General features: G+C 40.8%; 3 protein-coding genes across 4 annotated transcripts; 2 read left to right on the forward strand and 1 right to left on the reverse strand.

The window, feature by feature from the left end:
- The first annotated feature begins 1,298 nt into the window (after positions 1 to 1,298).
- Positions 1,299 to 2,948, forward strand: fibina (fin bud initiation factor a). Its single transcript, XM_051380732.1, has one exon. It carries the CDS (start codon positions 1,403 to 1,405, stop codon positions 2,063 to 2,065), a length of 663 nt encoding a protein of 220 aa, XP_051236692.1. The 5' UTR covers positions 1,299 to 1,402; the 3' UTR covers positions 2,066 to 2,948.
- Positions 2,949 to 6,629: 3,681 nt separating this feature from the next.
- Positions 6,630 to 9,287, reverse strand: tmem276a (transmembrane protein 276a). The gene is made up of 4 exons (XM_051380728.1): positions 8,451 to 9,287; positions 7,883 to 7,996; positions 7,642 to 7,779; positions 6,630 to 7,495 (listed from the first exon to the last, which is right to left on the reverse strand). Exons 1-4 carry the CDS (start codon positions 8,851 to 8,853, stop codon positions 7,248 to 7,250), a joined length of 903 nt encoding a protein of 300 aa, XP_051236688.1. The 5' UTR covers positions 8,854 to 9,287; the 3' UTR covers positions 6,630 to 7,247.
- A 1,048-nt stretch (positions 9,288 to 10,335) lies between these two features.
- Positions 10,336 to 13,206, forward strand: spi1a (Spi-1 proto-oncogene a). 2 transcript variants are annotated; one of them, XM_051380730.1, is made up of 5 exons: positions 10,336 to 10,549; positions 10,948 to 11,041; positions 11,125 to 11,309; positions 12,464 to 12,596; positions 12,728 to 13,206. In XM_051380730.1, the coding sequence occupies exons 1-5, from the start codon at positions 10,523 to 10,525 to the stop codon at positions 13,036 to 13,038; spliced, it is 750 nt and encodes a 249-aa protein (XP_051236690.1). In that variant the 5' UTR covers positions 10,336 to 10,522; the 3' UTR covers positions 13,039 to 13,206. The 2 variants fall into 2 exon arrangements, with proteins under 2 accessions (XP_051236690.1, XP_051236689.1); XM_051380729.1 differs by having other exon boundaries at positions 10,340 to 10,549; positions 12,431 to 12,596.
- The last annotated feature ends 75 nt before the right edge of the window (positions 13,207 to 13,281 follow it).

Raw genomic sequence — 13,281 nt, forward strand, 5'->3', positions numbered from 1 at the left:
AGTCAAGAAGGCCTTGCAAGCCCCCACAAAGTTTTGGCGACCCCTAGTGGGGGTCCTGACCCCAAGGTTGGGAACCACTGCTTTAGGGCATAAGAGAGGTGGGGAACTGCAGGAGCATTAAGATCCTTCCTCAACTTAGTGTTGACCTCACTTTAGCAGATACTGTCAGCTAGAAACTCTGGTCCTTAGACCCTACTGAGATTTCTTTGCTGTCTTCTTTTTTGTTTGACTTTTTGAAGGCGATTTTCAGCATTTTGACATTTTTAAGCCCTTTCCACTAGGTTGCCTGCATCAGGGAAGATTTTAGTGCCATTTGTTCAAGAGTTTTGCTTCTCTAACAATTACCTGCTGTCTTCAGGCTTTTACTTTTTATTTTTATTGAAAGCTATTTCTACCTAAACAGACTCAAATTAAATCTAGACACTAAATCTGGCAGAGAAGGTATTTGGCTGAACATAGAAGAAGTTATTTATTTTGGGGTTGTTGGGTTGTTGTTTTTTGTTTTTTTCTGTGTGTAGATGCTAAATAGCTAAAATGATAAAACTGACACGTCTCTTGACATTGTTTGACTCAATATTTCCAGAAAGGATTTCCAGGACAGGATCCTTAATACCCATTTCTTTATTATTGAAGTATAAGAATGTATTTGTGAGATTTGTTTCTCCAAGTAGATAAGTTTTGTATTATACTGGTATTAGCTGGTTCTCTGTGGATCTGTGGAGTCGGGCTTACCACAACAAAATAACTGATTTATTTTTCTTTTGAAAATATCCATTTGGCATTGTAGTTTATTTTGATGGCAGTGTTCTTCAAACTTTGATTGTATTCAAGCAGGCCTTGAATATTTAATCACGGGTCCAATAAACAATAGAAGAACCGAATAACCGAATGAAAGAAATGTTATGTACAAAAACATTATATAACTTAAAAAAAAAAAACAACCCACAGATGTTCAAACTCCATGTCAGTATTTGATGATCTTGGAATAAGGGCATCATGAGTTTCAATTTATTTGTGAAGATAAGCCCTGGCTGTAGTGTATAAGATTTAAATCTGTGTATAGTGACTGATGGTTGAACTTTTAAAGAGACTTTAAACGAGATTTCTGGTTTACAGAAGAAAAAATACCAGTTGAGCTCCAGATTATATGAACACAAACTTTATATCAGTGACTGATAGGTGTTTTAAAAAGGACGACAGTGTAACAGCTTAGTTATAATGATTCGTTTAACTTTTGCTGTAAATCTGCCCCGTGACTGTGTGGTTTGAGTAACCAGGGGCCACCAGGGGCCACCAGGGGCCCTCCTGACTCACACAGGCAGGCTGTGCCTTTTAGGTGACGGGGGACTGTGTAACATGAGCCGGGGTGAAAACTGTGCGCTGGATCCGGCTCCCAGTGCAGATGCTGCTCGCCAAGGAGAAAGAGAGGAGGTGCATGATGGATCCCGTCCCACTGCTGCTCATCATAGCCGCATCTTTGCCACTGTGCCCGGCGGTCTACACCGGGCCGCTCCAACCGGAGATCTCCAATGGCACCTTCCACCACTTCTTTGTCCCGGACGGGGATTACGATGAGACTGAGGACCCGGAGGAGTGCCAGATGCTGTTTAAATTCTCGGATGTGTATCCATGTGGGGCCTCTGAAGAGAGGGACTCGGTGGTGCGGGACGACTTCATCATCACCAAGCTGCAGGCGGAGGACGCGGCGCGGCTGCTGGAGGGCATCGGCCGGACTGTGGCGCACGACCTGGACGGAGAGGACAGCTACGGCAAGTTCCTCCAGCGGGAGCTCTCCCAGATCGCCGAGGCTTTCTCAAACGTGGACAAGTCTCTTCTGGAGCTGGAGGTGAAGTTTAAACAAAGTCAAGAGACGGAGCTGAGAGAGGAGCAGCAGCTGAACGGCTACGTGATGAAGCAAGTGAGTGACATCAGGGACGCAATGAGGGGGACCACGGACATCTCTGTGGGACTTAAAGATAAACAGGAGCTGCTGTCTCTCATCATCCGCAGTCATGGCACCAGACTGAGCCGCCTGAAGACAGAGTATCTTAATGTTGGCTCATAGTGGGGTTGTGTGTGAGTGTGTGTGTGTGTGTGTGTGTGTGTGTGTGTGGAGAGAGAGAGAGAGAGAGAGAGAGAGAGAGAGAGAGAGAGAGTGGGGACCCTCCAGTTCATAAACAACTGGAAAGTTCATTGTGGCTTATGGATATAGCTACTTCCTAAGTGAATATCTCTGACCTTTGGTTATCCCCCATTCCTTGGACATGTGTCATTAAAGGGAGCTCTAACAAAAACATCCACACATTCCTCTGAGTCAGGAGGGAAAAAGGAAATGTGGACAGAAAATATGCCTGCATGGAGCCCTCTGTGCCACCTCTGAGGAGAGTATGAAAATAAAAGCCCTCCAAGTGGATTTATCGGCCTTTTAATCCATAAAATATCAGCATTTTTGTCTGTATGGTTTAAATTATGTTGTTTATACAGTTGTAGGTTATTACTGAGCAAATAAATGCTTAATATTCATCACATATCTTAATTTTCCCTTTTATTTTTTAGTAAGATAACGATTGTTTCAACAAAAGTTTTCTGCTGCATACTTTACGCATTAGTCCTGAGACGTACAGTACAGTGGTGTAAAAAGCCATCTCCATCCTTTGAAGCTTGAGGTTTCCATAAACAGAGAAAGACCTTTGAAATCTGAACGTTTGATTTTCCTCCTCTGTCATGTCTTTACGTCACCATGTTTGTTGTTGGCACTACAAGTGGCAGACTTGACTGTCCCGTCAAGTGGCCGTGGTTAATTGGCGTCTGAAGTCTGTCACTGCCTCCCACTTGCATCTGGAAGCTATCTACTCAAGTATGAAATATGTTTGTCCGAAGGCAGCGACTGTCGACATTATCTACTATTTTGTTTGTCACGATCTATAAAATTTGTGGTTGATATAAAATGTTTTTGTGTTGAAATTCTGAGTCATTCCAGACGATGTCATTTCACTAAAATACACTTATACACTTAACTTGTTTAAATCTCTAAACACTTATTTGCACTTTTGCACTGCAGTGTCGACATACAACATTTCATTTCAGAGACACTGTTTATGGGAGGAAGATTTTTTTAAATTCCTGACAGACATTAACTCTACAAACTAATCTACTGTCAGGCTGTTTTAATTTGCCGTGCCTTGAATTTAATATTTTGAATGCTTGGTAGCAACCTGCATTTTCTATCTTTAACTACCATTTAAAATGTTCTTGTTCCAGCCAACGTCTGCAACAACCACAAAATAACTGCCATAAGCGTGCCCCCCCCTTTTGTTTTTTTCCAGAGATAATGTCTTTGCAGATGTGAGGGAGCCAGATGGGCTGCCATGGGCGCAACTGGGTGTGATTTCCTCTGTCTGGTTTTCCTCATAGTCCGGCTTCCCCTGAGGGACCCCTTTTTAAAAACAGCTCTCTGTAGCTCAGCTCAGAGCGGGCCAACCCCGTCAAAAAACCCAGACAGCAGGAGCTCCATGTGGCGAGAAACCCTATATGTCTGTATGGCTCTTAATTTTCAGGGGCACTGCACAGGGCTCACAGGATTTGATTAAAAGATTTGGTTAAAATTTCCGCTGTGTAAGTGAAGGTAGAGCAGGTCACGAAAACCTCTCATAAGCAACACAGCCGTCCGACTTAATTTGTCTTTTTTGGCTCAAATCATTAATTCCACCTATGGAAAATATATTTTTTTGTAGACTGGTTTCTGGTCCCTGACGTTTGGAGGGTGTTAGAAGAATGTTTTCCCCTCACTGACATATTGTAAGGACATACAAAGAAAGGTCAGGAATGCAGAGCAGAGTTGACCTCAGAGCACACTGATCCCTCTCTGTGCAGAGCACAAAGCCCCAAAACCACAGGCCTCTGTAGTGTTATTATTAGAAAGATGAGAGCTATTTGAATACTACAACTGCTCCTACCGTTACTATCATCACTGCAATGAATACTCACTGTATTAAAACTGTATTTTACAACTACTGCTACTAGTTTACCATCCTTCAAGCGACATCTGCCACTAAATGTTTTTCTGTCGTGCTTGTTTAAGACAAAAGCTGGTCATTCAGAATAGTGCTGCCTCTCATGGTCCTCATCAGCAGGGCAACACATGGCAACTGAGCTTTTTATCAAATGCATCTTGGTGGACCGACTCCATGACAACTGAGAAAACTCCCACAGAAAGTCCTTTATGACATGTGATTGAAAGCTCTTGAAAAAATCTAACCTTGAGTTAAGATTATTTTGCCAAGCTGCTCTTTCAAAGGCCATGAACGAACATTTTCACTCAAGAATTAATTTAGATCCTTATACAAATATTTCAGCATACTAGCTCCAGTCTAATAGTTACACAGTGGCGGAAACATACTGTACTGTACATATTTTACTGAAGTAAAAGTAGGAATAACAAAGTGAAAGCTCTGCATTCAACATTTTACTTAAAGGTTGCAGGTTGCAACTAACTGAACGGCACTGGACTGAGAACAGGCTGTGAAGTGTGTAAGAGAAACTACAGTGGCCGCAAAAAACGTGAAAGGTCCTATCTACAGCCAGTGTTTGGTTTGTCCATTCTGGGCTACTGTAGAAACATTGCGGTTGAACATGGCGGACTCAGTGGAAGGCGACCCGCTGCATCTGTCGATAGAAATGGCTCATTCTAAGTAAACAAAAACACATTGATTCCTATATTCAGGTGATCATACACTAATAAAATATATTTATATATATATATATATATATATATATATATATTCAGTTTCTGCCAATAGATCCTCCTAAATGTTACACAGTGGACCTTTAATATAACTGGGAAATAATGGTGGTACTGTTGGGTCTCTGTAAATGTTATAAGGAGTACGGTCTAGACCTGCTCTATTTGAAAAGTGTCCTGAGATAACTTCTGTTATGAATTGGCGCTATACAAATAAAATTGAATTGAATTGAATTGAATTGAATTGAATTTAATTTAATTTAATTTAATTAATGTACAAACATCACTCTAATGTTGCTGCTGCAAAGGTGAAGCTAATTTCATATCATTATTTCACCATTTTGTATATAATATATGTATCTATAATAATACATCATAATTGATTAGTTGATTATATTTTGCATTAATAATTTGAATCATAAAACTAATAACTTAAGTTAGTTGTGTAGAAGAATAAAATAGCAAATATTTTACTTACTCATGTAAAGTCTCATGTTTTACTGTAGTCACTTTCCACCACTGCTCAGACACCCTACATGTATAAACACTGCACTCACGTTGGTTTTTGAAGCTCTGAACATTTTTACTCATCTACATTTCAGTTGTAAATATGTACTTTTTAGTCCACTACATTTATCTGACAGCTGTAGTAAGACGTCACTTTGCATAGTGAGGATTTCCATGCCAAACACTGACCGAGCTCACTGTTGACTATTAGGCTTTAAATTAGCCAGGGGAACCTGGAGTAATTTGACCACCTAGTGTACAATATTAAATTCCTTTTTAATGCTGTGGGCACATACAGGACACGTAGGATTTGCTCCTCATTAAACACACATTGCAGATGATTTGTGTTGAGAGTTCAATACAACAACAATGTAACACTGCAACAGTAACTATTTAATGAGCTTTTGTAAGCACTGTAAATAAATTTTACTGCACATGCTTACTTTTGTTTATATGTAATGGATTATTCCAGGGTGGTATTCATAATTTACTTCCTCCCCCTCTGTAGTTTATACAAGTCATGAGCCGTAAACCAGAGTGGATTATTGCTGCACTATAACAAGAATAAACTGTTCAGATCATTTTACGGTAAGGTTTTCTTTCAGCGTTTACAATATACAGCCTATAATGTTTTATATATCACGACTTTATAATTACTTGTGAAAACACCGTCTCCAGTGGCCGATAAGGTTTAACCCAACAACAGGGATTTCTTTCAAGGCTGTGGCTGAACATAATAACTCTGTGAAGATAATAACTAACTTGAGCAACACAGTACTAAAGATGAGATGCTGAGGAGCAGAGAAACCTCAGGAAGTGAGTGAAGCCATCAATTCAATCGGATGTCAGAGAGATTTAATTTCTCATAAAAGTTGTGGGAAAGTAATTACAGCTCACAGTGTCTGGTATGCATGTTGTCAATGGAGACAAACCTTTTAACAGTCATCAATCATAAAGTGTAGATTTGTGCTGCTGTCAGAATAAAGTATGTGAGTGAAGAGTTTTGTGTTCTTTATGGATCATTTATGTTTATCAGGTTTAGTTTTAATTTTTACTGTAAAGCACACCAGACAGTTACTTCACTTTTTCTGTTATTTGGATTTCTGGTTTTATTTGTGTCAGTCTTGGTCACTGATGTCGGCTTTGGTCGTCGACATTTTCACATTTAAGAGTTCGTAAGTGGTTGAATAAAACAGACTCCTTGTAGCAGAACTATAAACAGCTGCTGTTTTATAATTAATGCTGTAAAAGTTTTGACTCCATTAGCAGGCCTGCTGACACAGCAGTGAACTCTTGTCATAATGCAAAGGGGGAAAATGACCACAAACGTTTATATGATGCTGACTCAGTGTGTTACACAGGCAAAAATAAATAAAAATAATAAAGTTTTGCATGGCTGTTTTATTTTTCAAAAATATTTTGATGGGTGTAAGACCTCAAGAACAACAAAACATTTCCCTCAAACACAGTTTGGCCTTAATGCTCATATTTTTCCTTGAACAAACACAAATGCATCTGCATACATACAATTCAAAAAGTACATGTACATATCTTGTTTTTGAATGAGTACATAATGATACACAGTTGCCCTTTGAAATGTGACAGTACACATCCATAGTTTGTTCTTCAATACAGATTTCAAAGTTGTGCTATTGATCTTCTGCCAGTGTGTCTTTTTTTTTTTTTCTTCTCAAACTAGCAGATTTTACATGAAGAAAATTTGTATAATTATTCTCCTCCCGAAGAGCAAGCAATAACACTGAACAGTTCGTTCATAAAGAGGGACAGAAAAAAGCACCAGAGGAACTGAAATCGTCTTCAGTCAAATGTCAACCTCTTTCATTTTCATGTGAGCTAGAGAGCCGGTGTGCTTTCTCTGTGCCAAGCTGTGTGAAGGCTCTCTCTCTCTGCTCTGAGTCCCTGGGTGAAACTGTCTCTGGAACAGGGCTCGTCACTGTTTCAGGATGAGACAGGTGTCTTTTAGATGTGCGGCGGCCTGTCACACGCAGCCGTTCTCCTGCCTGGGCTTGTGCACCACAGGGGTGTGTGGAGGGTAGAGGGAAGGAGCGAGTGTACACAGGAAACCAGCCAGCAATGTGAGGCCCAGTCCACCCCACGCACAAAACATGGACCAGCCATAACCGTGACTGATGTCCTCTGGTATCCCAAACATGTATCGAGGGTAGCGGGACAGTTCAAAGTTGATCCCAGCCACGCATGTGCAAAGGGAGATTATGCAGCATGTCCCTGCCAGAGAGGAAGAAAAAAAAAATAGTCAGAAAGCCATTTCCATCTCCTCTGATGCATCATTTCACCACCCTCTCATTGACAAAGACCCCACTGCCCCTCTGTGGTGATGCAGGGTAGTGCTCTTTATGTAAAGTACATCTTACCTCCCATGAGGAAAAGAAGTCCAGCGACATACTGCATCAGATCATGCTCCTTACAGCAGCCTAGCACGCCTATGGTCCAGCCGAACAGGATGATGGATATGGCCATGCCAATGAAACTGGCAGTCATCCGCTGGAGGTCTGAGCAGCACCAGAGAGAAGTGACAGTGTTTGTCTGCCAAGTTTCTCCACATTAATTCATCAGATTATGACAAAAAATAAATTTAATTAAATTAAAACTCACGGAGCGCGTGCCACTCATCCTGCCTTATTGTCTTCGTCAGATTGATTGGCAGGTTTCTGGGCAGCACTGATGATGAGTAGTAGTATTTTATTGGAGTGCAGCGCGGAACCAATCCTGTGGATGTAAACAACGCAAAGAGGATGTCACATAAGCACTGAGATCAGATGAAGAGGATATCACAAGGCTCTCTGCTGCCACCCACCAACACCCCCCCCAAAGAAAGAAGCATCCAACCCCCTTCCGCCCACCACCCACCCATCCACCCACACCATTGTGGAGTAGCTTATTGTACGCATCCCGAGGCTTCTGTTACTACAGCTTGCCCCTTTGTGCTGGAGAATAACACAGCACGTCGATTGCATTGTAACTGTACTCTGCGTTATACTGCGTAGGCCTTGAGGGTCTCTGCGCAGCATCAGCACCTTGGATAGCGTATCCGCGCACAAAGTATTCTTCCACACACACACACACACACACACACACACACACACACACACACACACAAATGTCCAAAACAAACACATTAGGCTATATAGGACACAATATGAGCCCTAAAAAAAACCCAAACCTTTAAAGATCAAATCCTCCGTCTCCAAGTCAAATCCCTCCCGGTGGCACTTTCTCCACAGTCCGGTGATGGTGGAGTTGTACTGCCGACTGCAGAGGGACTCCATGGCCGGGGCAGGAGGCAAGAAGTGCCGCTTAGCCCGCAGCAGCATTTCGCCGCTGACACTGGAGCCCCTCCTCTCCACATTTTTCTCCTTTGGCAACATGCGAAGTGGAAGGTTGTTGTTGGAGATGTAGATATAACCAGGGTCGTTTCTTTTGTTTGAATAATTCTTGCAGCGTTCCCGGTGCCTCCTCGCGTCCGTCTCGTACCAGTTGTCAGTGCTGATGGCCACCGCTATCAGTCCCAACGCGCAAAATGCCAAAAAGAGACCCGCCACGGTTAAAGTCCTCATAGCAGCCATGTTCCATGCGTATCTCTCCTCGGTGCAGTGATGGATCCACGGGACAGCAGGACTCCGCTCCTGGCTGCTGCTGATGCTGATGCTGCTGCTGCTGCTGCTGTCAGTACTGGAGGTGGAGAGAAAATACAGCAATACGTGGAAATCTGAAACGCAGATAAATCCCCAAAGCCCTCATTTTCTTTAGATTTCTCAACCACTGCCGAAAAGGAGCCAAATTTCGAAGCGGAGGATAAATAAATTTGGGCCTCGATGAGCTATTTTGGTTGTCTCCTCTATGCCTCTGAACTCAGTCTAGCCTAGATACTGGTCAGTCCCACGTTTCTTTCCAGCAGATGGAGACAGAGCAAATATTTGAAAGCACAACGAGCCCTCAGGCCTGCACTTGCTGATCATGGGCAGAAGTGATAGAAAAAGATGGCCAAAGTTTGATGCGTAGAGGAAGTGCCTCACGTTTTCATACAGTCTCCTGTCTCACCTCGGCTGCTGTTGTCTAAAAGTGTTCAGTTGTGGATAGAGGACCTCATTTTGTGTGTCTGGTGTACAGGAAGCACTCTTTCATCACACCCAACATGGTGCCTCTGGTAACTGTCCAAACAAATCAAAACATATAGTGGGATAAAGCTTGTGAGTTTTTTGTACTTTTTAGAGAGAAAGTCATAAAAGTGTAAAAGTTTTATATTTTTAAAAATGTGAAAAGGTAGTTGTTTAGCCACAAACAACATCAAAGATAATTCAGATGATAGTTTTTATCTGTCAAGCAGGATCGATGGACAGATGTGTCTCTGTGTATCTGGGTTTAATTCTATACTTTTTGGGGGAAAAAATATTACAACACAAACAAGTTTCAGAGACATTGTCATGTTTTCACTGGTTTCATTCTCTTGGTCAATACTTCCTCAATTCAAACCATAATGCCAAACTAAAAGAGGAACAAGTCCGGTTCCAAACTTCGCTTTTGGTTTTGGCTCCTGTGTTCAGTAACTCTTCAAAAAATTCCTACATGATTAAATCTCACTGGGGCTTTGTTGTGATTGACAGTAAGAAAACACGTATGCTTCCCTGCACAGCAAGTGTAGAGAGGCCTGATTTGTCTACTTAATTATGAAGTGTACAATTAAATAAGAATGTCAAACATGATTATAGTTAATGTGGCTCTAAGATCACTGCACTTAAACTGACGAGGGGGGAAGTTGAAGCACACAAAGGCATGGCATTGAATATGTGTGATAACAAATAATTCCTATTTTAACAGTATATACTATATTTAGATGTCCTCTAAAAAAAAAAAAAGTCAAAATACATGTTTTTGCATGATTTTCTCTGAACCATAACAAACATATTTGGAATAACTATAGATAAAGTTGAATTACTTATAACCCACTCTCAGAAAAAAGAGGAATCATGATTTACTGTGCAATTCTATCTAAATGTGATTGGCTGTACATACTCTCACACTCGGCCATCAGGAACTAGAGGATCACTTGAATTTGACAATTGGATGATATGAACGTAGACTCTATAGGGTCCAGCTTATTTCTCACTTTCAGTTCCTATTTATCTGGTGAAGTCAGAGCTCAGCGACGTTGCGTGTTTGTCTGTGAAGCAACAAGAAAAAGTTAACGTTCATCACAAGCTTCAAGGACCAAGATTCTCATGCTGCCTTGTTTACATGATGGACGGATATGTCATATCATCTGTAAGTGTTTTATTGTCTCATCATCCTTGACCTTTTTCAGAACAGATAAGGAATCTATAGTCTTTGATTATACTTTGTGACACCGAGAGGATGTTTGCTACTGCTACTGTATAGTCTCTGTGTTTCTCAAAGTAATTCTAGTGAGAAAGGTGGGATTTATTGATTAATGTGTATATCTGAGAAGAAGAGGAAGACAGATACTTTCTGAGTTTTGTTTGTGTTTTATAAGGACGTGTGTGAGCTGGTCTGGTCTGTTACTTTATTCTATTCGTTTTCCTGTCTTTATGTTTCATTCCAAGAAATATAAATGCAGTTAATTGAATCAACTCAATGGTCTTATCTGACTTTATTTTGGAAAAACAAAGAGACTCAAACTTTTGCTTTCTCTGTGATAAAAGGCCTCAGAAGAAATCATTCCAAATGAACCTGGGGAGTATCGACCACCCGCAGAGCTGTACCCCTACCTCACTAACGTGGGGGAGATTTATGAGGGTGAGAAGTGTGTATTTAACAGTTGAAAAGAGCACTAATCACTACAGGTTGCCTATTGCCTTATACCTTTTGTCCCTTTTCAGACCATAGATGGGTTTTCCACTCTGAGCGCGTCCAGCCGACGGACTTTGAAAATTCTCCAGTGAATCATCTCACAGAGCTTCAATCTGTGTCTCCTCAACAACTGATACAACCCTACCGCTACAGCAGCGAGTCTTTGCCCCTTCACCTGGATCCACCACTCGGGCCTCTCTCTGTGTCACCACAAGTAAGTTAGTGAGTAGAAATCAGTGACAGTTGACGAAAAGTGTGAAAAGACATACTGTCTACATGTAGGGTTTGAAATATTGACACGCAAGCATACTGATGAGGATATGTTTAGTACGATACACACATAGCAAAAACAAAACCACCATCCTAAAGCAGGAAATTGCTCCCCTGATTTAATGTGAGGTCACTTTTAAATGTGATCTTACTATTAGTGTGCAGCAGTAATGATTTACACTCATTTACAAGCTACATTATGGGATTCATGTGAGTCATATTACTCACTATATTTCCCCTGAGTGAAGATCAGAAGCTAAAGCAGGATACTCACACAGACAAACTATAGTTTTGTTTATTTTTCTACTAATTTTTTGGTAGTTTGGTATTCAGTGTTTACTTCCCCCATTTTTAAGTGAAAAGGATGGCAAATTATAATGTTAAACAGGGGTGCCACTAATGATTATTCACTTCTCACCACTGATTAATCTGTTGTTTATTTTCTTGATTAACTGTTAATGTTCATAAAAATTTTCCAGATCTCAAGCTGACGCATTCAAACTGCCTAAAACCCAAAAATATTCAGTTTACTATCATATAAGATAAAGAGAGTCAGCAATGATTCACATTTAATGAGCTGGAATCAATTAATACCATTGTCGATTCTGTCAATCAACTAATCATTTCAGCTCTATTGTTAATATTCATAAATGTGTGGATATAGTTCGTGCTCAGAATCAATACTAGGTCAAACAAAAAGAGTCCTTTGAACCAAATCTGCTGCTGCCACGATCATAACAACAAAATATATTTTCAGGAATTACTTAATCATAATGGATTTATATCATTTGAATTCTGAAATAAATAAATAAATGCAATTTAATCTCCACCGATAAAGCACATGATGTCGACAGTCAGGGGTATTTTCACAGAAATGTCAAATGCACCACGTGGTCTTGCTGAGCATTCAATTCTATTTTGGCAGCGTTACTTCCTCTTTTAGTACAATGACAGCGTTTAAACTAAAATGTCAGGCAGTGCAAAAGTTGCAAAACAAACTGCATGCAACTCTATCGCTCCTTTGTGCAAACCTGAACTAAGACTTGCTTTAAATTTCTCTTAAAGATCCCATATTACACTTCATCCTTGTGCTACCAGTACCAACCTCCTGCCTCGCCGGGCCATTACTACTCAGAAGAGGAACAAAGAGGAATGAGTCCCCCACTTGAGGTATCAGATGGGGAGGATGAATTTGAAGACCACAACCACTCCTCCTTCAGGAAAGACACTAGTGAGTATTGACAATGCAAATGTTCTACTGATGTCAAATCCTAATGCACTGAAAGTCATATTAAAGCCTATAAAAGACTGATAACTGCCAGACAAAGTTTGCTTGAACAAGTCTCATATTTTCCAACCCAGACAACAAGAAGAAAATCCGCTTGTACCAGTTCCTCCTGGACTTGCTAAGAAACGGCGACATGAGTGATAGTATCTGGTGGGTGGACCAGGACAAGGGCATCTTCCAGTTCTCCACAAAACACAAAGAGGTTCTGGCCAGTCATTGGGGTACTCAGAAAGGAAACCGTAAGAAAATGACCTACCAAAAGATGGCTCGGGCTCTGAGGAACTATGGTAAAACTGGAGAGATTAAAAAGGTGAAGAAGAAGCTAACCTACCAGTTCAGTGAGGCAGTGCTGAGGAACCTCTACTTACGCCAGTATCCTCGCTGAAAGGGAACAATGGCTGTCTTTTATTACGCTGAAATCACTAAACTAGTCAAGATTTGCCTGTTTGCCATTTCACTTTTTTTTCTACCAAGTTTTCTTATCTATTTATTTGTGATGTACATCTTCTACTATATTTGCTTCCATATAAACGGCTTCAATTTCAGACTCAAATTAAGTTTGTGTGTTTGTTTGTGTGTGTGTGTGTGTGTGTGTGTGTGTGTGTGTGTGAGTGTATGTGTGTGTGTG

Source organism: Dicentrarchus labrax, unplaced genomic scaffold (genome assembly GCF_905237075.1).
Source record: "Dicentrarchus labrax unplaced genomic scaffold, dlabrax2021, whole genome shotgun sequence".
Taxonomy (NCBI): domain Eukaryota; kingdom Metazoa; phylum Chordata; class Actinopteri; family Moronidae; genus Dicentrarchus; species Dicentrarchus labrax.

What these genes read in the sequence shown, in the direction of transcription:
- fibina (XM_051380732.1), top strand. Translation starts at nt 1,403, where the DNA reads ATGCTGCTCGCCAAGGAGAAAGAGAGGAGGTGCATGATGGATCCCGTC.
- tmem276a (XM_051380728.1), bottom strand. Translation starts at nt 8,853, where the DNA reads ATGGCTGCTATGAGGACTTTAACCGTGGCGGGTCTCTTTTTGGCATTT. An exon ending in GGAGGATTTGATCTTTAAAG is followed by an intron (nt 7,997 to 8,450) that starts GTTTGGGTTTTT and finishes TTACATCCACAG; the next exon opens with GATTGGTTCCGCGCTGCACT. An exon ending in ACTTCTTTTCCTCATGGGAG is followed by an intron (nt 7,496 to 7,641) that starts GTAAGATGTACT and finishes CCTCTCTGGCAG; the next exon opens with GGACATGCTGCATAATCTCC.
- spi1a (XM_051380729.1), top strand. Translation starts at nt 10,523, where the DNA reads ATGATGGACGGATATGTCATATCATCT. An exon ending in ACGGATATGTCATATCATCT is followed by an intron (nt 10,550 to 10,947) that starts GTAAGTGTTTTA and finishes CTGTGATAAAAG; the next exon opens with GCCTCAGAAGAAATCATTCC. An exon ending in CGTGGGGGAGATTTATGAGG is followed by an intron (nt 11,042 to 11,124) that starts GTGAGAAGTGTG and finishes GTCCCTTTTCAG; the next exon opens with ACCATAGATGGGTTTTCCAC.